General features: G+C 41.2%; 2 protein-coding genes across 2 annotated transcripts; one reads left to right on the top strand and one right to left on the bottom strand.

The window, feature by feature from the left end:
• The first annotated feature begins 11 nt into the window (after positions 1–11).
• Positions 12–11,386, top strand: LOC136427566 (osteoclast-stimulating factor 1-like). The gene is made up of 11 exons (XM_066416529.1): positions 12–154; positions 1,069–1,115; positions 2,121–2,171; positions 2,462–2,525; positions 3,879–3,932; positions 4,800–4,837; positions 5,648–5,717; positions 6,004–6,053; positions 7,317–7,395; positions 7,641–7,733; positions 7,988–11,386. Exons 1-11 carry the CDS (start codon positions 100–102, stop codon positions 8,041–8,043), a joined length of 657 nt encoding a protein of 218 aa, XP_066272626.1. The 5' UTR covers positions 12–99; the 3' UTR covers positions 8,044–11,386.
• A 5,961-nt stretch (positions 11,387–17,347) lies between these two features.
• Positions 17,348–21,186, bottom strand: LOC136426725 (arginine-hydroxylase NDUFAF5, mitochondrial-like). Its single transcript, XM_066415469.1, has 3 exons — positions 20,906–21,186; positions 18,752–18,965; positions 17,348–18,513 (listed from the first exon to the last, which is right to left on the bottom strand). The coding sequence occupies exons 2-3, from the start codon at positions 18,958–18,960 to the stop codon at positions 17,928–17,930; spliced, it is 795 nt and encodes a 264-aa protein (XP_066271566.1). The 5' UTR covers positions 18,961–18,965; positions 20,906–21,186; the 3' UTR covers positions 17,348–17,927.
• Between the last annotated feature and the right edge of the window lie 6,645 nt (positions 21,187–27,831).

Below are 27,831 nucleotides of genomic sequence, written 5' to 3'. Positions count from 1 at the left end.
ACCCACAGAGGGTGTGACGGCATTTTACTTCCGCCTTTCACAGAATCACTGAAGTTTTCGGTTTTCCAGTTTTCCGGCTGAGATTCTTGTCTTAAAGTCATGTCGAAGCCGTCTAGGCCCGCTCCTCCGCCGCCAAGACTTGCTCCCAAACCAGGTGAGGTCACATTTTTGCAAATATCATTGAGAAGAACGGAAGAAATTGAACAAAAACACAAAACACGACGTTTGTTCAGTGAGCTGTATATTTTCCCTGTCACATGGGAGACTGGAGATGTTAAATACATGATTTTGGAAGCCGTGAAACATACTTCTCGAGATCTATAAATGTGATGCTATGCAGCACTAATATGGTTTATGTACAGTAGAATAGTCAGTGTCTCTAATTAAGATATCGATCTCTATTTAACCAGTCCTTGGTGAAATGTAGAAATTCGAAGTGGATTTGATACTGTATAATGATTATGATATATATTTGTGAGACTGAAATAGAAAGATATAAGTTACATGATACTGATGCAGTACTAATGATTTTATCATAATCATCAGCATCACTTATAATCTCATCGGGTAATTAACATTTTTATGATCATTATGGTTTATATTTGTGAGACTGAAAGAGAAAGATACAAGTTACATGATACTGATGCAATTACTAATGATTTTATCATAATCATCAGCATCACTTATAATATCATCGGGTAATTAACATTTTTATGATCATTATGGTTTATATTTGTGAGACTGAAAGAGAATGATACAAGTTACACAATGATGCAGTGCTAAATCCATTCATCATAATCATCAGCATCACTTATAATCTCATCCTGGTAATTAGCATTTTTATGATCATAAGGATTATGATTAATATTTGTGAGACTGGAAGAGAAAGATACAAGTTACATGATACTGATGCAGTACTAATCATTTCATCATTATGAAATCATGAGCATCACTAATAATCTCATCCTGGTAATTAGGATTTCTATATGATATTGCAATCATCATAAGCAAAGATAATGAAAGACGTGTTTTGTATTTACTAATTTTTTTTTTCGTTTTTGTATACAGGTCTGGTAAAGGTATTCAAAGCGTTGTACCCATATAGAGCTCAACAGGTAAATGTTTACATTTTTTAAAGTAGCCCCAAAGTATCTACAAACAGATGTAACTTGAAATTTTTTGCGAAAATAAATAAACGTACCGGTACGTTTATTTGAGAGGTGAGAGTAGTGGTTAAAATCATAAAGCCAATTAAAGGTTTAATGTCTGCCTGTCTGAAAAGTGACAGCTGGTCAGATTAAACTTCACATGATTTTCAACCCTAACATCTGCTTGGAGATAAATCCCATGATAGCTGCTTGAGACATTGTAGATGTTGTTTATGATGCTTTGATATTTGTTTTATTTGTTTTGTTTGTTTAGGATATCCATTTGTTACATACAGTGTAGTTATACTATTCTTCCTGGAGTTGCTGTGTTATGTACAGATACATGTACATGTACAATAATTGCAAATTGACATGTAGCTCTACCTTAATCGACCTTAGATAGAATAACACATGACTGCTATAATTGAAGCTACATTGTACAGAAAAAAAAAATTAGCAAATGTTAATTTGGTGTAATGGTAGGGTGTTTGGCCTGGAACCTAGATGTCCTGGATTCGAATCACTTGACATGCCTCTGGGGCAACATTTTGCCCCTTGAAAAAGCACTTTACACAAATCTCCTCACTTAACTCAGGTGAAAATGATTACCTGGCCTGGGTTTGAGACATCCCCTGATTAGGACGTTAAATGGAGGTCCTGTGTCTGAGGTCAGAGCCACACCTTAGCTTGAGCATGTAAAAGAACCCACCACACTTTAATATCAAAAAGATTAAGGGTACCTTCCCTGTGTGAGTGGAGCAAATACATGTATATCTGCCCGGATTGGTTTAAGCTTGTACTGTTCAGTACAATTTTACTCGGTGTGTTGTGCCATGAGGCGGTTTACCGGGTACGTATGTAAGACAAACAAGCAAACAAACAAATAGACAAACAAGCAAACCTTATTTCAAAGCATCATTATTACATTGAAGTATATGAAGAAGAACTGTACATATTTTAAATCTGTTTCAGGCTGATGAGCTGAGTTTTGAAGAGGGGGATGTACTGTATGTTAATGACATGGTGAGTTTTTTTTTCTACAGCTGTATGTTTCTTGACCTTGTAACAAACTCTGGTGGTTTTCCTAGCAAACCTTAAATAACTTGCCTGTTTGCAACTGAGTTTGAGTACTCAGGGTTATTAGGTTTAAATGCGAACACAAAACCACTGCGAGCGCTTCAATTTCTCCCTACTGTGAAATTAAATCCCAAAATTTCTGCATTTACAGTTTCTTGAATTGATTTACCATTCTTGATGAAACTACAGACTTTTCGGTTGTGACTTGTGAGTGATGTGTTTTCATTACTCCTCAGTCTGACTCTGGCTGGTGGAAGGCTACATGTGAGGGGAGGTCAGGGCTCATTCCCAGTAACTATGGTGAGGATACAGTTGTTTCCATAGCAACCATTACATGTAGTCAGACAATGTCTATGAAAGGGATTTGCCTGTCTCATCCAGGAAGTATGCATTTCATAAATAGAAGAAGAAAACAAGTCAGAGCAAATCCCCATTATATTGTCATGCCTTATTTTCCTTCTGCATATAGTAAGGACTTAGGAAAGACTTTATTGCGCGACAAGTGTAACAGGTATTTGTAAATACATATAACAATCGACTATTTCTAATATCTAAAAATTTCAAAGAACTAATCTATAACATGAATAACAATTGATCTAGTCATGTGCATTCTAATGCCTAAAAGAATACAATGTAATGATGACGATGATAGTATTCTGTGTCTGGAATGTAAAACAATGTCTCATTTTTGCATAGAGTTGTATATAAATTGGCCTATGCAAAAAGAGTAGGCGGGGGAGGGGATCAAATTTATTTACTTGTATTTGTAATGAATAAATTTGATTTTCTTAATTTGGGCATACATGTATGATCAGCTTTCATGGTTATGCAAATTTTGCATGACGACTCAAATGGGCCAAGTGGCTAGGCTAGCGAACACAAGATCAAAAGGTCATGGGTTTGATTCCTGGCTAGACATGTCCTTGGGATATGCTGACTTTACACAACTTTCCTCACTCCACACAGGTGTAAATGCGTACTTGACTTCAGTTAGGGAACATACCCACTACCCCTACGGCCTCAGAAATTTCAATTTAGGCTTTGTGACTATCTTGACCTTAGGCTTTACCTACATTTTGCATCATGGACATAGATTAAACTCTAAGTATGCTGTGAGAAGCTCAGACTCCTAGAAATTTGTACTGACTCACTGGTAATTCAGCATGCTAAGGGTTATATAATAAAGAGATTAGCCTGACCATTGCAGGCTTTCCCACAGCAAATTTTCAACTTATCGGGGCCTGGTTCTTTGGCTGGGGGGGCCGTATCTGCTTGAGGCCTGTATCTGCTTTTGATCTTGTAACAGCTCTGATCCTGTAACCGCTGTGATCCTGTAGCACAGCAGCCAAAGAACCTGGGCCCGATAAGTTGAAAAATGGCTGTGGGAAAGCCTGCAACGGAGGCTAAAAGAGATTCAGTTCTTAATTTATTTTATGGGAATTCTGGGTGTACCTTTAATATTTCTGCATGGTAGCACAACTAGTTATGGGAAGATTCTGAGTGAGCTCGAGTGAGTGAGTGAGTGAGTGAGTGAGTGAGTGAGTGAGTGACTGACTGACTGACTGACTGACTGACTGACTGACTGACTGTGTAGTATATGTCTACTCTCATAGATGACATCATACCATTTATTTGTGTTTTTTTTAACCCCAGTTCAAGAAGGAATGGAGTCAGTGGATAACCCAATGCATGAGGCTGCAAAAAGAGGTAAGGGAAAAAAGATATATGCACAAAGAAAACATTATGATCTTTGTGAAGAATGTTCTAGTGTTTGGTTGATGTTGAAATACTTTTACGTAGAATATTTTGATATGTTTATGATACTATCATATAAGCTCACACTGTAAAAACTTTGAAGTCTAGGTATAGAATTTGTCAAAGGATTTGTCAAATTGCAGCTGGCAAAAATCTCTGGTGTCTGTTAACACTTTGCAGACAGATTCAACTCTTGAATTTCTGTCATTATGCACACCAGCTCTGTCTCGCTCCAGGACCCGTCCCTCGTTCACGAGACCAAAATTTACTTGTGTTGGGACAGAAATAAATTTCACCCGTCTATCCAAAAAATCTTAACATCATGACATGAAATTGATGAAAATGTTTATTAAAGATTACAGATGTCATGACAAGATTTTTTAAAAAAAGGGTCCTAAACAATGAGTGGGACAGAAAATATCTAAAGCTAGAGACAGCACTAGCCCTGATTGAATCCTTGAATAGCTTCATTAGATTGGTACGTCACTGAATAAAAAGACTCTTTTTTTTTACACAACCAAGAGATTTATTTATGCCCCTACGACCACTGAGGTCATGGGTCATGAGTGAGTGAGTGAAGAGATTTATTCAACCGACGTTTTGGTGAACATTTGTCACCTTCTATAATATTAATTGTTAGCCATGTGAACCAGTTAGAATTGCCCTGAGGAAGGTGACAGATGGTCACCGAAATGTTGGTTGAATAAGTCTTTTTATTCAACCCTGATTGAAGCAGAAAGAACACAGGCCCTGTTGTTAGTTGTTTATCTTATACTTATCTATGGTACACACTTACACTGAGCTGTTCCTTCCTGCCAGGAAACATGACCTTCCTGAGGGAGTGCCTGGCCAACAGAGTGAGTAAACACACCCGTTTGCCAAAAATGGTTTGGTCTGTCTTAACATCCCCTTTCAACTTAGGCCATGTTGATTTGATTATATGGATGACATCCTCTGGGAACCCCTAAAACTGATGCGAGCGTGCGGAAAAAAAAAAGTTTGGCAAAAAAAAAGGTGAAATGGACAAAAACTGATGCGGGCGCTCAATTGTCATCCATATAATCAAATCAACATTACCTATTAGTACGAATATTAAGGCTGCAAGGTACTGTACATGTAGCCTCTACCAGGCTCCATAGGTCACTGAAAAATTGTAGATATTGGCCAAATAGACGCTGTCAGATACCAATTTTTTTATTTTATTATTGCTGAAGAAGTTGACCGATTGCAACTGTGCTCCCGAATTGACTAAACTTTTCTGGCATGTTATCAATCTATATTTTGGTCAATTTCAACTATTTTTTTCAGCGACCTACATGTAACGTTACATATGGAGCCTGTGCAACTTTTCTTTTAATGTCACCTTGCCTTGACATGTACAATGTATCCATCTACAGCAGGGGACAAAATACACTTGATAATTTGTAATAAAGATTTTCCTACCCTCATCCAACACGATAGAAAGTCTTTTCACCAAATATTCTTTTTTTTTTATTGTTTTTTTTAGTTTCCAGTTTCCATCAGGACTTTGAAGAAAAGTGATAAAAGACTTAAAGTTTGAATAAGTATCTTTTTAGTATTTGTTGTACTAACACAGATGACCTTTCTTTCTAATTATGAAATATGTACTGTTGTACAAAGATGAATTATTTTGATATAATGTCTAGGTGGCAGTGAATGGCCTGGACAAGGCAGGATGCACAGCGCTACACTGGGCAGCACACGGCGGGCATACAGGTACTGTAATTCTTGTTTCTTTCACTGTAACTTTATGTTCACTGTTTTCACGGTCAACTCTGTTCCCGTGAACTTATCATCACCGTGCAAAAATTGTTTTTATTATTTATGATTCCTTCACACATCTGTTCTGTAAATCACTTGCCACCATCGTGAAGTTCAAGTTCCAAATAGGGTTGATTTCCAAAGTAGTCCATGATTTAAACAGAATTCAAACTTAGGAGATAATGAATGATGACTGCTGCCACAAGCTTTGTTGATTTCTAATATTGTTTCTCCCTTACAGAATGTGTAAAGGAGCTGCTGAAAGTACCCAGTATAAGGATTGATGAGCAGGTACATTACATTTTCTCTTTCTTATATATAAGTCGAGTTCTTGTTTCAGTAGACAAATCTTTTGGTGGAATTGTTATCTTTACTAGATGGCATCAATGCTACAAGCACATAGCTAGTAGCTTGTCAGACAAAATTGCAACATTGATGATTATGAAACAACTGTTACAGATAGAATGCAGTCATGTATCTTACACTATGCTACAGCATGTATGTATGTTTGACAACAGTTCTTTGATTTGGATGTCAAGGTTACATTAGCATGGTAAAATCATTCTCACAGAACTTGGGCCCGCTCTGCATAAAATAGAACAGCCCTCCTTTCAACATCATGATATCAAATATCATGGAATATGATGTGTAATAACAATCTGTTCTGCATTTTCCTCTGTCTCTTCACTTTCTTTTAGATCTGACCTTTTCTTTCTTAATCATTTTATTCCTCTTCCCTTTGCTATCTGTTTCTCTCACTATTCAGTTCTACTTGATGTGCTCTGGGTGTGTGAGTTAGTCAAAAGTAGGTATTTCTCCTGCTAGTCATTATTGTCTATTCACGATTCTTCCTGTTGTTATATTTTGCCCATGCTATAAGTATGGTCAAAATAAATTGTTTTTGGTCATATTTCTTTCTTCTCCTCCTGTCATATCTTCACATCAATTCACCTCGGTCATCCCTGGGCCAAATAAACTGAAATTTTTGCACGGGGGTGATTTTGGAAGTTAATTTTTGCATTGAGAGGGAGATGCAGCTGTTTTTGCTCTCTCAAATGTTGGCCTTTCTAGTAATGTAACAGTTACATTAATGTCCTTGTAGAAGAGTTACCTTCTAGTACCGCCTTACTGAAGTGGCGACGTACTGTTAAGCGACTATCAATAGTCCAAAACTCTCATTTGTATTTCAAATGAATTTCATTGAGGTAAAGAAATGCATTTTCAATCTTTGTGTGTCTTGTTATCTTTAAGATCATACTTCTGTTATCTTTAACATCATGTATCATATTTCTATATATTTCATAACTAAATTATTATAGGTAATGTGAATCCAAGTTTGGTTGTTCAACAGTTATTACATCCTAATAAGTCAAAAGGGTTCTTATATATTTCAAGTGTTTTCAAGCTCGCAGACTGTAGTATGTGTGGACAATTCAACAAAGCTTGAATATATTCCTTAGATTATTTATCTCAGACTTTCTAGAAGATGCTAGTCCTCCCAGGTACACTTTATCAGTATCAGTTAATCATAATATATCATTTTTGTTGTTGCAGAATAAGCTCGGGGACACGGCACTTCACAATGCAGCCTGGAAGGGCCATGCAGATGTGGTGGAGTTGTTGTTAAACAGAGGTGACCGGAATATTTGAAAAACATTTTTGCACTCCGTCAAAAGTGTATTTGATGGTATTATTAGTAATGCAATTTACAACCTAGAAACCTTGGTTGATTAAGTCTGTACCTGCATTATATTTGAACTATTTGGTACACATTTTATATAGCACATAAGCTAAATTGAGCCCTCTAAATCTTGAAATATGATTTAGGCCATGTCTTTGGAAACCATATTTCAATATTTCCACCCCCCCCCCCTTCAGGTGCAAGAGCAGACCTAAGGAACCATGACAACAAGTTGGCGAGTGAGCTAGCCACCGAGCCAGAGACCGCTGCTATCCTTAAGAGAAGAACAGGTGAATTCTCCAATATTTGCAGCTCCTCTGGTTATGTTGTGTCATTTTACAGTATTGAAGCACCATCTAGTAATCCATGATGGTACTGCAGCCAACAAACATGGTGGTGCCCATCGATGTGGGCAAGTTTTAGACAGGTTTCGCTATTCTGAACCTGTATTCGGAACTCAGTGCACATTTGTACGTACTAGAGACTTTTCTTCATGTTATAAAACAGTTGTGTACATGCTTGGTATCTTATATTTCCAACCCAGGTGGAGCCCCTGCTAACTACAGCAATGACTATGGAGATGAGGAAGACTCGGACTGAGAACAGACCACGGGTCATAGCAGTCTTCATCATGGGCAAACATTACTGTCACAGTGACTATATTTCAGACTGACAAATATCTAATAGCAGCATCCATATACACACTTTGTAATTTCCAAGTAGATCCTACAGTGGCAAGAGACAGTATCTGCATTTTCTAAACAGTACCCACTGGCCCTTGTAGGATATATGGTGGCAGGGGATAGTATCCATTGGCTAAACAGCCTATGTGGGACAATGGATACCTACCTACTGTAGATGCAGAATGTTTGCGGTGGCTTATGTTTGCGGTTTTTGCGGTGAACTTTCAGTGCGGACTTAAACCACTTTGAAACTTTTGCCCACCTATGACTGTAGCGCTATTGTTGTTTCAAGTGAAACGCTAACTTAAAACCCCCATTCTCTCCCTGCCGCGAAATAAAAACCACACAAACTTAAGTGCATTTTACAGTACCTAGTCCCATGACCTCCTGGGGGGACAAGGTAGAAATGAATACTGTTTAGCAAATGGATAATGTGCCCTGCCACTGTCTCTGCTTGGAGCTGCATCCATGCATATACCTGGGATGATCAACACATTCATGTTCATATTATATTATGAAAGTCACAGTGTGTAGATGTTGTTAAGAGTGATTTTGGAAGGTGGTTGCAGCCTTGATTGAGATTTGGACAAGGTTTTGATTCTTGAATTGACCTTTTTTTTACATATCCCATCGCCTGCTGGGAGATGCAAGGCACTATGGGTAATGCAGGGGCAAACAATGACATTATCATGACAACAAGGACCGGCCCTCTGTGTTACCCATAATGCCTTGCATCTCCCAGCAGGCAATCGGGTACGTGAAAAGGTCTATGTGTTACCAAATGGCATGTGATGTAATACAATCATGATGGTGGTGCATTTTTGAGGGTGTTGTGTTCATAACAATATGTTGACGGTCATTGCCACTTCTACAAAAATACGTTGTATTGTGTCAGTGTAGTAGAGCTCTAGCCAGCACCCTTTGTTCTGTCATTAGACAGAATTTTTGCTGCTTAATGATGACCATTGATGATTTTAAAGCCATTCTATCAACCTTGACAGACCAAAATCGTGGGCAAAAAAATATCCAAATTTGAAAAGCCTGGAAATGAAAGAATGAGGGTAATTTGTACATGACAACAGAAAAATAAATATTTTTAAATTTTATTTGTCATTATAGGAATTAAGATGACAAAAAAAATTAAACTGGCTAGAGCCCTGCATTGTAGTTTCTTCTTATCCTACATTTTATTTTTGGTAAGCTACATAAACTTTTGTTACATAAATTGCTTTACAGAACTGTTCAGGAAGGTTTGGTGATACTTAATTTTGCATATCTGTAGGAGCCAACCATACTTAAGATGTGGTGACAGACCACATATTTTCTATCAGTTCTTGAGGGCCAAGGATTTTGGAGGTACCACATATCAAATGTAGAACATATCTTAAATGATACGGTGCACATTATAACCATTATATAAGATCTAAACATAAGCATCAGGAAACAAAGAAACCATTCATTGATTGTTGGAAGTTGTGCAGTTACACACTATTTTACAAAACTATCCAAGATATGTGACTTTATTTACTGCATTCATACCCTTTACATTTCATTTGCATTTGAGATGTTGGATTCACCCTTTTTTTATCAAGTTTTATACCATAACTATACATAAGCTTATCCTTGAAACCGTAACTTCAACAGAGGGTTTACCAGTGGTCTAATAGGTTGTGTAGTTTTTACGTACACAGTATAACAGCAATAATTGAAAAATACTACTTGCATTAATTATAAATGAATACCTGTTAAACTACAGATCTTGATCAGTCACTGACGAAAGGTAGTGGATGATACTTTGTGCGGAGACTACTTTTAATATCTCCCCCACTATTTTAGTCTTGCCCCATGTTGAAAATAACGAATCAACACTCCCACAAAAATAAACACAGGTGCTCCTAGAAGTCTGCAAAGGAGGCTAGTTTGAAATCAAATAACATGGAAGACGGCCATGGCAGATAGACTGGTGTGGTCGGAAGTTGTGCATGGACTTGCCCCGTCCCTCCCCCGGGGGTCGACCGATGATTATGATGATGAGTTTGAAATATTAACCTACCTGGTCCATGTATATTTATGTTGACTTCGTAACTCTTGTGGTGGCATTTTGGTCTATCAAAGGATGGGCATTTCCTTTTACTGCCGCTTAGGCCACACCAATTTAATTTCTTGGTTAACAGATTTTTTGGTGTAAAATTGTAGCACCAGGACATCATTAGAACAGAAGGCTGGGGTGAAAACTTGCACCTGACCCTGTTCACTCCCTGAAACTGTGTGCACCGAAATACAAACTTTCCTCTGAGATTCTGTTTTCATGTTGATTTTCCAATCTAGCATTTTTTTTTAAATTCCGTTAACCAAGAAATTAAATTGGTGTTGCCTTACTGCCTAATAGAAGAATTGCCATCTACATTGTATTTCACTCCTTCTTACCACTTGTTTGAATGCATATGCATATTTCCACAATTGTTTGTTTTTCAACAGTAATATGACATTTTACAAATGGCTTGTTTTTTCATGTAAAAACATATTTATAGAAAATATGATAAATAACAAAATATAGGGCTTAACACAACTGGCTGGGATATAGTAATATTGTGACATCTGTTTCTGCAATGGTTATCGATTAAAACCTACTTCGTTTCTGAGAGTATACCTACGTGTAATAGCTAGTAGTGCTACATGGTACCAGAGAACTAGCTGGGTTAGCAACTTGTGTAAGTTTCTGGTTGTGTACAGTGAGTCAACGCCAATAATTCTGCCGTGTACATGTACCTTAAAACTGATCCATTTAAGAAACTGGTGAATTTAAAGAGATTTGCTAATAAGTGATTCCCGAGGCATGCACACTTCAGATATCAAGATGACACCTTCTTTTATGTGACAAGCAAGATCTTAAGCTCCCCTCTCACTGGACCCGCGGCACGCTGGTGGCGTCGCTGCGACCGATTGAATTTCATTGACAAAAAAACATATTTTTAAGCTTTGTGTGTTTTGTTGTCTTTTTCGTCATACTTGTACGTTTTGAATGGTATTCCCCCATTATAAAGTCAAGGGTAACACAAATCCAGTTTAGGACGCAGCTTTAGGGTACCGGACAGAATCATGAGGATTGATGGTACTGCTGCTCAATGGTAGTGATGTGTGACACCACTATTCATGTCTTGTGGTGTTTGTTTTTATATTTGGCACAAATGAGTGCCCAGTCAACTGTGGAGGTTTTGAGAAATATATGGTACAATATGGCGTTGTAATATCTTGGTAAATTTGTGCTTCGTGTGTTTTCTGATGTAGCTTAAGTGACTTTGTCATAGTTTTTTTTTTTCCATAAGTAAAACGTGGTAACGTTGCATGCATTTGGTAAATAATTTCACCACTTAGCCCCATGTCCAGAACACGAGACATGAAATCAAATCCGGACGTTCCTCTGCAGTACCAGAAAAAGCTACTAGGGAGGCCATTAAATCTATTTGTACTTTGCTTTACTTAATGATATCAATAAATATCAATTCACAGATGCTCACAGCTTCAGTTACTAAATGTATTAATTAAGTTCGCGGTGGTTTTGTGTTCACGGTTTTTGCGAAACCACCGCGGAAATATTTGTTCTGTCTTCTACCCGCCTACATGTACAGTGGGGCTTTCGGGTTATGCATCAATGCCCCGCGGGGTTTTGCGTGTACCCCCGCGGGTTTTTGCGTGTACCCCCGCGGGTTTTTGCGTGTATCCCCGCGGGTTTTTGCGTGTACCCCCGCGGGGTTTTGCGTGTACCCCCGCGGGTTTTTGCGTGTATCCCCGCGGGTTTTTGCGTGTATCCCCGCGGGGCAAAAATTGTGTCACGGAACCCGCAAGGCGGAAAACGTTGTGTGAGACCTTCAGGCCAGCGGCGCTTCCGAACTCACGGACGATCTGTTGAGCGCCGATGGAATCCCTCGCGGCCATTTGTATTTTGTGTACATCGGTCACATTTCACGGCGACAATTTTTTGGGGCCGGTGGACACTTCATTACGGAGATTTCGGTACCGGTTTATAATGAGCTTGCGTGTCCGTACCGTAATAACTGATTAGAGCGTCCATTTCACAACAGTAACGTTGGATACGGCAAGGACATTTTATGGATACAGTGAGTGATTGATCGGAAGAAGCCAGTTTCCTTTTTTTCCAAGCGGTGCGCATGAGGTTGTTGACCCCCAAAAAAGTTGGTTACGCAGCTTGCGTTGACATGAGTGTCATGAGTGCGGCGGGACGATGGTGTTTACGTTCGCGGTTCTAAAAAAGAAAGACAAATAAGAGATTGGCAATAATCAGGTATTGATCCGTTCTTGATTTTGACGCCGCAAAATCGTCATGCCAATCAGGAGATTCCAATGTAAACTTTCCCCCCTTATACGGATCAACGTAGGCTGGTAAGAGATCATATTATACTTTATAGCAGAAAAATATCAGATTTTACCGAGATCGATTTCTGTCTTGCACTTGCCGCCCAAGACGGCCATTTTATGCAGTAATGAACAACTCCCTTTAATCACCTGTAAAAACTCGCACGCCGACGAGAAAGAGTCAAACACGCCCCTGTAGATCCCAGCCTGATATTTTCGAATTTTCACAAGCATCGATACGAGCATTGTAATTTTGTATCGGTTCCATTTAAAAACAGTTTTGACAGAAATAGAATACTAGTTGATCGACCAAAGTTGGATTTTCGAATCTCAAGGTTTTAGGCTTGCGCTTGCCTGTGTCCGCCGGCTGAAACTTCAGTAATTTGACACAGGGCGCCGGCGGGTCTTCGTACACACGTGCTGACTCATGATCAATAGCGAAGAGTGTGTGTAACGATAAGTAATAAAGATAAGTAATATTAAAGAGTATCGATAAAACAGGAATGTTATTGTACCCTATGCCTAGTTGATTTAGAAAAGTAAACAACGACTCTCATCCACTGCGACAGTAGAGTCAGTCCTCCCAGCCTGGCTGTTGCTATGGTTGTGATTGACAGTACACATGTCGGTCCTCTTTTATCGGGTCGGACGGATGTCTATAATCAAAGTCAATACAGACGTGCAAAATGTTTCTATCGTGGGCTATGTGATAGTATAAGTAAGTTAGAAAAGTTCTGATCAAGGATTTTTGACTGCGAAATGAATACAAATGGCGGGAGCTACTGGAGTATATATTTATGGATAAGTTATTTACGTTGATGAAGGCTATACGCTATCAGGCCTTATGATTAATTAAGTTAATACGAATACAACAATATAGTGAATGAATAGACATCAGTAGCTACTTTTCTAAGCTATGATTCAGGTTTCCATCCGCCGGCTTCCGTGGAATTACACTGCTGGTCGTCGAGAGTGCAGCTGGGCGACCAACAAGACCTACCTGTTTCTGTCGGAGCTCTTGGGCCGTCGAGGGTGCAGCTGGGCGACCAACAAGACCTACCTGTTTCCGTCGGAGCTCTTGGGCCGTCGAGGGTGCAGCTGGGCGACCAACAAGACCTACCTGTTTCCGTCGGAGCTCTTGTGGGCCGTTCATGGTCATCGGATCGACTCAACCATTCCACAGGGAATACATTAGGCGTTTCGACGATTTTAGACGTCTTGATCACATCAAGTACAGATAGAAAGCAATGATTGCTGAAATGTTTATCATCATTTCTTGATTTCAAAATGATGGTATGAAATAGACACAAAACACAAATGTTGTTTTCCTTTCAAAGTTCCGTTGCATATCTGTTCAAACTGTGTTGGCGCTTGTACTTAACGTAACTAACATTAAACTTCTACTATGTAAACTTTCTAACATGTTTGACAACTGTTATGGGTTGTTGAAGGATGTTTCCTCTTCACTTGTGCTTGGTTTGTCGTCAACAACACAATGTCATGTACATTGTACACACTACGTCACAGCATATACAGGGGTGACGGAAGGTAAGTTTATACCAGGATCATCGATCATCATTGGGCAGCTACTGTTCCGGGAGTGGGACATTTTTGCGACTGGTGAGACAACAGCCAAGGCGCTGCTAGAGGTATGCTCCAAAATCTTTGGACCCTTCGGGTACTAGCTCGACCAAGTTTATAACATCCTTGGTTCAACATTTCAGTTGTAACTAATTGCTCATTTTTGGTAAGTTACTACAGAAGTAACATTAGCTTTTAGTCGTGATTAGTTTGGTTTGATAATTACGACAGACGGTAGGTTACTTAACGTATGTTAGTAATAATTCAAAGAACATGAACGTGTTAGTGAATAGCTGTTAGTTTGATGTTGGAATAGTTCCGTTTATAATAAACAGTCAAAGTCAAAAACCATGAAAAAAGACAATTCCACACAAAATAACTGGTAAAATAGTTCGGCGATGGTCCAATTCGGCGAATAGTATCACACAGTTAAAAGCGTGCCTCCAAACTTCCGGGGAAATTTTATCTGAAAAAGAAAACAATAACTAAAAATTAAAGCATTTCAATATAGTACGGGATTCATACGACAATATTACCACATATACTAGTACTCAGATCGCGTGGATCATTTACACCCACACCAAGATAAATTTCGATTTCTCCGAAACTGTTTATAGAATATACTAGAACAAACAATGAAAAAATAAGTACATGTCAACACAGGGCGGAGAAGAAAAAAAAACAACGTTCAGAATGCTATTACAATCAGCGCGGTCCGCTTCTTTGAAAACATGCCGTCAAAGAAACCGCGCCTCGCCGCCCATGTGTCAATCAAACTGAGCCGTGCACGAATCCACCTGGGGTCTGGACCAGACCAGTTCAAGTTACAAATTCGGGAGGTTCAATTTTTGCTACAAATTATTCCACTGGTATCTGAACAAGTTACATACTCAGTACACGCGTAAAAAGACCATCATATCTATCTATTTCCGACCGCAATGATGCAGATTTCATGTTTGCACTAGAAATCCTTAATTCGACAACATGACGCCAACATGACAAAGGAACATGCCCCATGCCATGGTGTTTGCGCGTCGTGCGTCAAACTTTAGGAACCTCTAAATTTGCATAAACAGGTCACGTTCCAGTTTTCAATGCGGAAGCGGGTTCCCACGATAGCGGTGCGGAGCTTCAAGCTCGAACACAGCCCGAAGGAAGATAACTGCAGGTCGACGCTTGTCAAATAGACATGCCTCTCCCGTGCCGTGTGCCTTGTGTACCTGGTAGTGGGACCTCCAGGACTTTGCACGACTACAGGAGCCGTACGGGTCATTCCCTGACGATCATTCCGATAGCATTTTGTTCGGAGCTCGAATTTGTTATTGTTATGCTAAGATAGTTTATCTTTGCCGGAAGATTACCAGACAAACACAAATTATTCTATTTACAGTAGCGTCTACAATGATTAATCGTACACTCTTCATTATGAGTACAAGTACATACGGTAATACCGCTACCATGTGATGCCATTTTCTTCGGGTGGCCCTGACGCTAGCCGCGGCAGCGAGGCGTCCGCGTCGCATCATCGGACACATCATGATTTGCGGTGTTAAAAAATTATGCATTTTTTATGAAATATAAAAAAATACATCTTGGTGGAATGACGCCACTAGTGTTTATTTGTTCTGTTTTTATACCGTATGTGCTGCAGAGTCGGCTGTCTCTAAGTGTTGCCAATTTGCTCTAGAGTCCGCTCGTGAAAATTGTTGCAAAATCTACCCGAAACAACGTGGTACAAAGCAGCGCCGGTGCGCGGTGCGTTCTAGATTGAAGGTCTCACACTGCAGATCGGGCTGCGGGACAGACCGACGGCCCGCGGGGATACACGCAAAACCCCGCGGGTGTACACGCAAAAACCCGCGGGGGTACACGCAAAACCCCGCGGGGGTACACGCAAAAACCCGCGGGGGTACACGCAAAAACCCGCGGGTGTAACGTTACACGCAAAAACCCGCGGGGGTACACGCAGAAACCCGCGGGGATACACGCGGGGTTTGATGCATAACCCGAAGACCCCACTGTATACCCCCCTTATCTAAGCGCTACATGTAACGTTGGTTAACATAAATTCACGGGGTATATAAATTCGCCATTTTTAGAAACGGTGTGTTTTAGGGATATGTGCTAGATGCAAAATCAGTTATAACGCCAGCAATGCAATCCGGATAGACTAACGTATTCAGAACACTGGCTGAAAAGCTTCGATAACCATGCATTAAAAGTTGGCGACGTCAAAAACTCTCCGTCCCTTATTGACAGAGTCCGGGGGCTTCGTGGGAGAATCACACTACACGGTTGTTCTTTGGTTTATAAGACAAATGTCACATCCGCTTCCTGCTAAACACAATTATTTACAAGACAATTTATTACAATCTCTTTTGCTAACCTGCAACTGGATTCTAAGTGTGATCAATCATCAAAACTCCTCTTTGTTGCTACAACCTACGGCACGTGTACTTTCCCGCCACCATAGTATTACCCAGCATCTTGTTGTCAAGCAGACGACAAAGGTTGTGAGGAACACTTTTTTGTCTAAATGTTGTGTGTGATAGTGGACCGAGGACGATATTTTCCTCAAAGTTTGCTCCTAACACAACAAGGAACACATGGGCATAGTAGTATTACCATTGCTACGGCATCCAGCTAACTTGCCGTGAATAATGTACACGTTGCCATGACGGTGGATGTCGACTTTGAGTGACGTTCTACCGACTCAACAAACGGGACGTTACCGAAGGCCTGATGTGTGTGGTACGACCGTTTTGTCTTGTGTTTTTATTTTTCTTTGGTCACGTTTATAATGACCTTGGTACTCTCTCCAAATCAAGATGAGCACAACAGCTGCTGTATAAAAGCTTATTAGCGGCATATATTAATGACGAATCTTCTCTCCCGGAATAATGTTCGCACCTGTCCAAGAGCACTGTCATTCTGCGTGCGGCGGAAGGTAGTTTCAAGTTGAAATATTATGGTGTCAGCACGACTAGAGAGAAAATCTAACATATATAGCATAAGTGCAAAGGTAATACACGATACTGACAGAATAACAGAAAAAAGGATGGTTTACTGTTCTGCCAGATTGATTTCAATCAACCATTATCGGAAAAATGGCGAATTTATGTTAACCAACGTTACATGTACATACTGTACATTGAATACATTGAACGGTATTATGACGCGTGTTGGAGGCACCTGTTACAGCGCTGAAGACGCAAGAATACAAACAATGCACAATAAGAACACAGACCCGATCTTCAATCATTGAATACATATTCGTTAAGAATTTAAAGTCAAGTCAAAGCCTTTATTCATTCCTCGGGAACATAATGTGACAATTGATTACGCCAGCACTGCCGAAAGTGACTGTTCTCTCTGTAGCACCCTTTCTAAGTCGATAGTAGGTGGTATCCGACTGGCTGTCCGTAAAGGCGAGGGTTACCATTGTTGTAACATCATATGGCTATAGCGCTATCGCGAACTCCAAACCACCAGGAATGCTCCATTTTCTCCTTACAGTGAAATTGAATAATGCATTGCGAACTCAAATGCATTTACAGAATGCTGTCCACAAACAAATTTAAACGGCACCACAAACGGCTCCGAGTCGTCCGACATCACCCCCTAAAAAAAAACCTTAGCGAAAATAACAAAAAGATCAGACAGGTTCTATGTCAGGTACGATGACTACATGTACGATGCATGTGCGAAAATAACCAAGAAGGTTGTATATATAAAACCTCCTTGAAATAACTAAATGACTCAGGTTTTACTGCTATCTGCAATACAATAGTCATTTTTTTCTTCGGTCTTTCATGTTCTCGCAAACGCACTACCAGCGTGTAGAATTCACAACTTTCGTGCATGAACAACTTGAGATCCACCGATTATTTTGTAATCTCTAGATATCAAGGTGGTTTCTCGTGCCATCTTTTCTACGTCGTCCAAGAATGCCTCGTGCTTGGCTTGGGGAATGTAGTGAAGGTGCGGGAAAACTGCACGGAACGTTTCCCTCAGCTTTTCCCTAGACTCGAACGGCTGCTGGTGTTCTTTGACATTACAGGAGATGATCTGAAAACCGCAATCTTCAAGAAGGCGGCTGTGTTGGTTCACGAGGTCACTGAAAGGCCACGGAAACAAGTTGGGCACGAAATCTTTCAAGTAGATTTTCCACTTGGGATGCGCTGCCATGTTCAAGTGAGTTCGGATTATCTTGCTTTTGTCAGTGCTGAAGGTCATCAAGATTTCTCCGCCAGGCTTCAGACAGTAATGTAGCTTTTTTAGTGCTGCAGCCTTTTCCTGGACCCAGTGTAGCACTGAGAGAGACACTACCTTGCTGAAAGCACCTTGCCACTCTTTCTTGAGGGTGGTTACGTCAGAGACATCAGCTACGTGGTATAGAATGTTAGTGGAGGAGTTGTACTGACTGGCATAGCTGCAGAAACAAAGCAGGACAAAATCGGATATATATCCACAAACCCGCATTACTAATCCATCGAAATGCTAAAGTTTGAAAAAGTAGCATTGGAACATAATTTCGATATTTTGTGACTCTTTTGTGGAGCTAAATATGGAGACAAAAAACATGACAAAGTAGAAATCCCGACAAAAACGCCTAAAAACACGTCAAAAACCAACCGGAACCCCTCCTCTGCTTGGAGAGTAACAATTACCTGACGAAGTCAGGTGACGCATCAAAGCCCACCACAGAAGCGATCCCTGGCTGTTGGGAGATGTACTTGCAGATCTCCCCCGTGCCACACCCTGCGTCCAAGACCGTGTCGCCTTCCTCCCACTTCATGCACTGCTGCAGCACCTCAACTCCTAAACTGTGCTGGACGGAACTATTCTGGGAATAGTGCTCCGGCTTCGTTGTGTCCATTGTCTCTGTTAAGACAAGATAGACTATAAATCCATGACCTCACGCAAAACAATTTCGAGTGACGTATTATGGATGTTCTCCATTGATTCTGTAAATTAGGACCTTATTTGCATAGATTGTCTCAGTTGATCATCTAGAAGGCTATTATAGCATGTCCTCATAAATTATGTAAATGAGGCCCTGTTTTGCATGATTCATGTCTAATAAATGTTTACCTTCACTTAGCTTTGTAATGCCACAAGTATGAAATACCCAGCATTTACCACTAATGCATTATAATGTTTTCTCGTTGATTATGCACATGAGGTCGTCATTTGCATATTTGATCTTTCTCAGTTACCTGTCATATGTTTGTGAGTCCTATCATGTGGTTCTGTGGATTCGTCATCTTTCCTCATTTAATTGTAAAAATTTGATCCGAATTTGCATAATTATATTCAATTACGTAAATCATCACTTAAGCTCTCTACATACCAAAATCATGACGATCCATTCACTCATTCTTTCGTTATTCTCTTTCAAAATCTGAAACAAAACCGCCCCGGCAAAAAATACTGCTTGGTGGCCCAAATCTATATCACTTACTCTGCCTCGAGAGCTATCATCCACTCAAAAATTATGACTACACCATGTCTCATCGCTAAGGCCCGGGTTCGATTCCCGGTTTGGGAACCACTGAAACGCACGAGGCGAGTAGCACTGTCTCCTGGCTTCCTGGAATCGAACCCGGACCGTCAGTGCAGAAACCAGCGCACTCATGCCTTCTCACTGAACGGCGGCACGTTGGCGGCAAATCATGACGCCAATTTTCCCATGCGGTCTCACTGACGTGCGGCACACTTGCGTTTGAAGCCGAGATAAGTAGGTTATTGGATATCGCATTTCGCCACTGAATCAAAAGCCAATATATAAATTATCAAAATGCATCAAAAATATATTTGGAGTGACAAAGGGATGTTCACTAATGACACTTGGCTCAACATACATGTAGGTATATTTAAACATATTATGAAATATAGGCATAGGATTAGAAGCCTCTGACAGTAACAGAAATGATTAAAACGAACGATATACCAAATTACACTCTATTATATGTTTTGAACCACGTATGTGACAATTTATATATGATTGTAGACTTATGCAACAAACAAACCTTGAAACAGACATTTGACTACCCTGGAATCCAGAGCAATTATACCGAGCGACCTTCACCGGCCCGTGCCCGGAGCTTCCTTGGGACCTACCCTCCCCCTGGCCCGACAACGTACCCCGCCCCACTTCCCGCTAGCCAACACAAGATCCGCTCTGGTATTATACCGGCTGCGGATCTTGTTTGGTTTAATAGCGGGAAGTGGGGCGGGGCAGATCTTCGGGGAAGCGGAAGGATAGGCCCCGAGGAAGGTCCGGGCGCGGGCCGGTACATATGCTCTGGATTCCAGGGTAACATTTGACTTCAACAGAATAAATGTGGCTATTTGGGGACCCATGTCGACTATTGACCCCCAATAGGGGGCCAATATTTTAGTCTAGTTCGCGAAACCATGGTGGCATTTGACCATTTGCGTTTTTTTAACTGTCGCCATTTCAAGCGCTAGCGGTACATTGGCGGCAATAAGAAGGCGCTAGAGCGGGACGCTGGCGTTTGTGCACGGCACTTTAGTGGTAGCCTTTCACATTAAGCTGCCATCACCGCGCCACAGTACAGTGAGATAGGGGCTTAACCACTAGGCTCAGGTCAGAACCAGTTAGACTGGTTAGTAATAATGGCACTTAAAACACACTCTTACAACGTTAGACACCGAGGTTACAGCACCGAGGAGGTTATAGGCTACACCAGGGACTTTCATTACCACAAGTACTGAACTAACTTTTTGACTGCTACCTATAAACATCATAACAAATACAGCCGTTTTGACTGCTGCCTAACAACATAAAAAATACTTACCTCAACACAGTTTCCTTGGGTTGAAGTCTTCGCAAAGCGCCACGTAGTAGTGCCGGCTGACACTGGCCTATTTGCATCCGGTATAGGCTCTGAGTCTTTTTTTACTATTCCGTGGGGACCATAGGGTTCGCCTAGATACTAGACGCCCCCAGCACAAGGCGATACCTATCCTGTCGGCTGGGAGCATAAAAAGACCCGCTCCATGAGCGCAGGGCGAGAGATAATTTCGGGGCACTACAGGTACAAATTCTAACTGGTGGGGGGTGCATGTTGCTCCCCCTGTTACATTGTGGTTCAATCGACACTTACTGACCAGTCTGACTGGTCCAGACCTTTCAGACCTGGTTGTTTACGGACGGGATTGGTGTCGCCTCGCGTTGGGTATCTCACATCCAGGTAATGATAAGGCACGCTTCCTTACTTAGATATTTGGCATGTCAGGAGGAACAAGTGTAAATGCAATATATTCACGTGAATACATTGTCTACTGATAGTTTTAGGAATATTGTTAAAAAAGGCAATTGGCCATGGCGTCACAGGGATGAGAGAGGGGTCAACGCTGGTTCTTGGTGTGGCAAGAGGCTACGTCTGGGTATATGTGAAAAGAAAGCAAAATTGATATTTCGTATTTCATTCTCAATGCTATTTTTACCATCGAGGCTAGTGACAAGCTCATTTGCATAATTTATACAGAAACTTGTATTTCTCTTACGGTAAGTGCTACGGATGTCATATTTGAGGTGTAGGTACCTTTATGAAAGGTGGATACTTAGACTTAGATCCTCCCGTGCCAAGTGGCACATCGGGCAGCAAGCTTCCTCCATTCAGTGCGGTTTTGGGCCAGGACTTCTGATCCTTTCATGGTTATCCCCAGGTGGTCAAGGTCCTTTTGTAGCATGTGTCTCCATGTAAGTTTGGGTCTTCCCCTTTTTCTTTTTCCTTTGTCGGGTTTCCATTTTAGCTCCATTTTGCGTGTCGTTCCACAGGCATTCTAAACAAATGACCTGTATATTTGACTCTTCTTTCCGCGATGGTGGTACTAAGGGGTTTGGTCCCACTCCTGTTGTAAACTTCTTCATTTTTTAAATTCTATCTTTATAAAGGTGGATACACCTGGATGTAAATCATGCTAATGAGAACCTCATTTGCATATTGTATGCAGAAACGTGTATTTCCCTTACGGTAAATCCTACGGATGCCACATTTAAGGTGTAGGTACCTTTAGGAAAAGTGAATACACCTGAGTGTGCATTATGCCTCATTTGCATAGGTTATTCAGAAAGTTGTATTTCACTTACGGTAAATACTATGGATGTCATATTTAATATGTAGGTACCTTTAGGAAAGGTGAATACACCTGGATGCGGGTTATGCTAATGAAGACCTCATTTTCATAATGTATGCAGAAACATGTATTTTCCCTCACGGTAAATGCTATGGATTTCATATTTGAGGTGTAGGTACCTTTAGGAAAGGTGAATACGCCTGGATTAGTTATGCTAATGAGGACCTTATTTGCATAATTTATGCAGGAACGTACATTTCCCGTATGGATAATGCTACGAATGTCATGTTGGAGGTGTAGGTATCTTTTGGGGAAGTTAAATACATTCTGCTAATGAGGACCTTATTTGCATAATTGATGCAGAAAATTCCTATGTCTTTTTTGACCAATGGTAGAGATTTTCTATTAAAAACATAGGTAGCTTTAAGGTTCCGGGTCGGAGTTCGAATCTGACCGGGGGTTTGGTCTCGACCCGGTAATCTGCCGGAAGTGCGTGGTCGTCACCCTGATTTCTGCCCGAGATTGCTTGGTGATGGTTTTAGCTGTGCATAAATATTTCGAATCTTCTGAAAAGCCCGTGAGTTGTATTATTTTTGGGCGCGGTGCAGTTGGTTCGCTATCGAAGCCTTTTTTGTATTAGTCCGCGGCAACGATGATGCGGTTTTCTCGCCTGATGACCCAAATAGCATCGTTTTTAATGCATTTTCACCAAATTTGCGTCATCGGAGATTGCGAAATAGTTATCACATGACTTTTTTTATTTTCTTCATTTTTTAGAGACACTATTTACTAAGCTTTCTCAGCATATATGCCGTGACCCCAGGAAAACTCGTTTTTTCCGAGCAGGTTCGATCAAAAAAGTTTTTAAAAATGCTAGTTTTCGGGTGCAAAATTTACATTTTACTATGGTTTCTACCCAAAATAAAGGGACAACGGACAATACCGATGAATACATCGGAAAACAGCAGAAAACCGCTTTTCGACCATGTGATTACATTTTCCGTCCTACTTTTCTTTGCGGAATTGTAGCCCGTCGACCTGAGGGTGTCGGCCTACATACGAAATCGCAAAAAAAAACTCCGGTCCGAGTCCTTAAGAATGGTGAAAACAATGGAATGTGTTTTATGCTAATGAGGACCTTATTAAAGCTTCATTTATTAATGAGAGGGAAATATCCCTTATTTTCTCGAAAATGTTGCCTTTCTAGTTTCATTGTATCTTAACATATTTTCTCTGGACAGCCCCATACTTCTTGCGCTATTAACGGATTATTCTCTCAGCCTTTTTTCTTGGACTCCTGGCTTTTTCTTGCCAATGCTTTTAAGAAGTAATAGAAGGCCTGTGCAGATATAGACAGTGAACACTTGATGTCTTTTTTGTTTCCCCCCTCTGAATTTAGGACTTGCTGGCTTGAGAATACAGAGACCATTGAATGATCATCAAAAACAACTGCTACATCAACACCGCAACATCATGGACACAGGTGATATTGTCATAAGAAATCTTCGTCAAGAGGAATCCAACGAGATTCGAGAAATGCTTATTTCTGGAATTTTTACAGGAGTATTGACTCTCCGCAATGCATTTAGGCTGACCAGGAACTCTGAAAACTGTGTATGGATGGCAATTCTTTCAGTATTCCTCTACATCCTTACAAAATCTGTGATTTGGGCCGCTCTAGTGCCTCTAATATTGGCCTTCCTGACATCCTTTGTTTGTCTATGGAGTGCATTTCAGCAGCTCATATCTCATTCGCAGTTAGAGCTACAAAACGTACATGCATGGTACAACAACACAAAACCTAACAGCAAATTCTGGGTGGCAGTCTACCGTCAAAATGTCATCGGCTCGGTTGCCCTGCATAGGGCGTCCGAGACGGTGGCCGAGCTAAAACGGATGAGCGTACTCCCCATGTATCGACGACAAGGAGTTGGAACTTTACTACTGAAACATCTTGAACAACACTGTAAGTCTGCTGGTATTCGGAAGATTTTCATGACCACTGACGAGCTCGGGTCCGGAGTGCATCTATACCAAAAACACGGCTACGTGATTACTTCAACGTTTAACCGAAGGATCTTACCACTTCCAGGAGCCTTGAAAACAGAGTGGAGGCTATCAAAGAAACTTCAGTGAGAATGTCGGAAAGGGAACAATTTGCTTTATTCATTGCACTGTATGCATATATTGCTCATAACGAACCAAACTTCCAGTTCCACTATGTTATTCCTTTGTTAACGACGATTTTAAATTTCACATTAACTATACAAAGTATGCCTTAATTACCACCGGAAAAAATGAGTTTTTTCTCTCTCTCTCTCTCTCTCTCTCTCTCTCTCTCTCTCTCTCTCTCTCTCTCTCTCTCTCTCTCTCTCTCTCTCTCTCTCTCTCTCTCTCTCTCTCTCTCTCTCTCTCTCTCTCTCTCTCCCTCTCTCTCTCTCTCTCTCTCTCTCTCATGATATTTGGTATGTGGGAAGTGTTGGGAAGACGATGGTCAATGTCATTTTCTAACCCCTGTTGTGTGCCCTTGGTACTGCAGCAGGACTTTTGGTCTTTGTATATTTTGTCCTGGCCATGCTATGATCTTAATTTTGGTGGCAGATAGCTTTTGGTGTCAGGAAGAAGTGTAGGTTTTGGCCCCCTACCTCTCACTCATCTCCGCCGCTTTTCAACCTCAACTTCGATTACCCCCAAATAACCCCGCTAGGGGCAAAGTAGGGAGGGGGGGGGGGGGGGGGGGGGGAGGTCCCAGGCTTAGGCGGCCAGGCCTCCAGCCTGGCGCGGAAAGACTCAACGGTGGGAGCCGTAACAACCGAGCCAGGCAGGGCGTTCCACTCGGGTATGGTGCGGGGGAAGAATGAATGTTTGTAAGAGTCTGTCCGGGCGTAAAGTGGTTGACATTTGAGCGTGTGGCTCCCCCGGGTGCGCCCCTGAGCTGGTTTCAGTAGACTATCTGTGTTAATTATCTTCGCCGAGTACTATAGTACTCGGGGTAGATTATGTTTTCGGTTGAGCCAGCTGTTTGGTGGGTCTGTATGTATGTCAAGAGCATAACTCAAGAAACCTTTGATGAATCTTTATAATTTTTGTTAGGTGTGTAGTGGTTGTGCAAAGGAAGGTCAAGTTCAAAAATGGTTTACCTTGCGTTTTTCAACAGTACTGCAGCGGACTTTTAATTTTTTTGCGTTTGTATGTAGGCGAAAAAAGTGACGGAAACGTTGATGGATCTTCATGATTTTTTGCAGGTGTGTAGATGTTGTGGAAACAGAGATCAAGTTCAAAAATGGTTCTCCTGGCATTTTCCGTCGGTACTGCAGCGGGCTTTGTGTGGACGTGTAATTCTTGTGGACAACATAACTCAAGAAGCTGTTGATGGATCTGGATGATATTTAGTGGATGGGTAGGGTTTACGAAAAGGAAGGTCAAGTTCGATAATGGGCCTTCTAGCGAGTACTGCAGTGGAGCTTCAAAATTTAGTGGCATATTTTCTGAAAGTGCTATGGTCATTCTATTTGTGTGGTAGATAGTTCATGCCACAAGAAGTAAGTTCTGTAAGTTTGGGCCCCCTAGCGGCTTGTTTTGAACTGCAGTGGGTGTTTTTGTTTTGACATTCGGACACGTATTACTTGAGAAGGGGTGAAGAGATTGTCGTGAAGTTTTGTATGTAGAGAGCTCAGATGGTGCTTTACACAATGGATGTGTAATTAAAGAAAACAGGAGCTAATCTGCATAATTAGTAAGGATAATTGTAAATTCATTACATTCCATAATGGGGCGTGTGACAGTGTTCCCGAAACAGGCCAGCAGAAGGCCTTGCCTAGAAGTGTAAATAACAGATGGTGTACATAAATAAACAAATGGGGCAGTCTCACTACAATTCAAACAGATGTGTGGGTCCGGTTTTTTTAAAGTGTCCAGTTTCTGCATTTTTGTCAAACACGCGGTTGGAGACATAACGGAAAGGGAACAAAATAGAAAGCCTTACAAAACACCTAAAAACAAGTGAATAACCAGCCGGACCAACTCCTCTGCTCAGAGAGTACACTGCTAGGTATTACCTAGCACCGTATGGATAAGTAACATGTACTATGTCTTGCAAAATGTGTACGATATGGAATAATGATTTATTCTATTCATATATATTGACTGTACCATCTAATTATAACTTTCAATTCTTTTGATGACCAGTTATAACATATATCAGCACACTATACACATATACTAGTCCTGTACCACCAAATGAGTTTTATCCCTATCTAGACTGGACTCATTCTCCCCCCCCCCCCCCCCCCCCCATCATAACTTTCAAACGGTATGGTGTATGATCAAGTTTGCAGGGGTGATAAGCATGTAAATGTTAATCACTCTCCACAATAAGCCTTGATTATTTGGCGAAGATAATGTGTTCGTGGAACTCTAGTATTGATGTAGTTATTGACTAGCTTATAGAACAAGGTGAGGCGGGTGTTAACGTTCCTCCTCCTTTCAGAGAGAAGGGTCCACTGCAGGTCATTGAGCATTTGTGTCACGCTGCTAGTCTGCCGGTAGTCATTCAGAGTCACTCGGGCGGCCCTGCGCTGGACGGCCTCCACCGCCTGTATCCCTTTGGTGGTGTACGGGTCCCAGACGGTGGCACTATATTCCAAGTGGGGTCGCACCCGCGCTTTGTAACAAGTGGCCTTGACCCTAGATGGACAATGGGTCAAATTGCGCCGAATGACCCCTAGTAGCCTACCGGCTTTGCTAGTGGCGTAGTTGATATGGTTGTCCCACCGCAGATCGTCGGACAGTTGTACTCTAAGATAGGGGTGGGACTTGACACCGGTGAGGGCTTCTCCACTTAGGGAGTACTGGGTTAGAATGGGGTGCTTTTTGCGGGTGATATGGTCTGGATGTGGCATTTAGAGGGATTGAACGACATAAGCCAACGCCAGTTTTGCCAATATCTGTTAGCGCATCAAGATCAGACTGTAGACCTTGTGCGTCAGAAGGCGTGCTGATAGTTCGATAAATCAAGCAATCGTCGGCAAATAATCGAACGTGCGAATCTACGGAGCTGGGGAGGTCGTTAATACAGGGTTAATGACCCGCCCTGAGGTCTATACGATGTGATAAGGCATGGTCGTTCCTATAACAACCGAATAAAGTGCCGAGGTCGCGAAGTGACCGAGGCACTTTATGAGGTGGTTGTAGGAACGACCATGCCTTATCACACCGTATAGACCGAAGGAAAGCGGGTCATTAACGTTATCAATATATAGCCATTGTCCACGTCATGCTAGTAGTTAGTAGTAACGTTACTGTGTGCAGTATTTATGTTTACCTTCACAGAAGTAAACATATTGTTTTTGCTACGTTTCCTCCTCTTTTTCCTCTTCGTCTTCTCCGCACAAATAAAAAACATGAATATCTCCAAAACTAGAGCTTGGAATATCTCGAAATCCAGCAAGCTGGTAGGCCTGTACATACGACACTGCACCATGGTCGTTTTGTCCCATACAAATGCAAACAAGAGCTTTTAAAAAAAGCTGGCGTTTCGGCTACGTTTATGAGTGTGAATTGTCTTTTCCCTTTACTTGAAGTAAAATCTGCCAGAGGAAGTCACTCAAGGGCTGTTCAGTCTATAAGAAAAATTGTCATT

The sequence above is a fragment of the Branchiostoma lanceolatum genome, chromosome 2, assembly GCF_035083965.1.
Source record: "Branchiostoma lanceolatum isolate klBraLanc5 chromosome 2, klBraLanc5.hap2, whole genome shotgun sequence".
NCBI lineage: Eukaryota > Metazoa > Chordata > Leptocardii > Amphioxiformes > Branchiostomatidae > Branchiostoma > Branchiostoma lanceolatum.
Note: the sequence above shows the minus strand (reverse complement) of the source record. Positions and strands in the feature narration are given on the sequence as shown.

Excerpts from the sequence above, each read along its gene's own strand:
- LOC136426725 (XM_066415469.1), bottom strand. The coding sequence starts at position 18,960 with ATGGACACAACGAAGCCGGAGCACTATTCCCAGAATAGTTCCGTCCAG. Across the intron at positions 18,514-18,751 it reads GCGTCACCTGACTTCGTCAG|CTATGCCAGTCAGTACAACT; the intron begins GTAATTGTTACT and ends TTGTTTCTGCAG.
- LOC136427566 (XM_066416529.1), top strand. The coding sequence starts at position 100 with ATGTCGAAGCCGTCTAGGCCCGCTCCTCCGCCGCCAAGACTTGCTCCC. Across the intron at positions 2,172-2,461 it reads TACTGTATGTTAATGACATG|TCTGACTCTGGCTGGTGGAA; the intron begins GTGAGTTTTTTT and ends ATTACTCCTCAG. Across the intron at positions 6,054-7,316 it reads GTATAAGGATTGATGAGCAG|AATAAGCTCGGGGACACGGC; the intron begins GTACATTACATT and ends TTGTTGTTGCAG.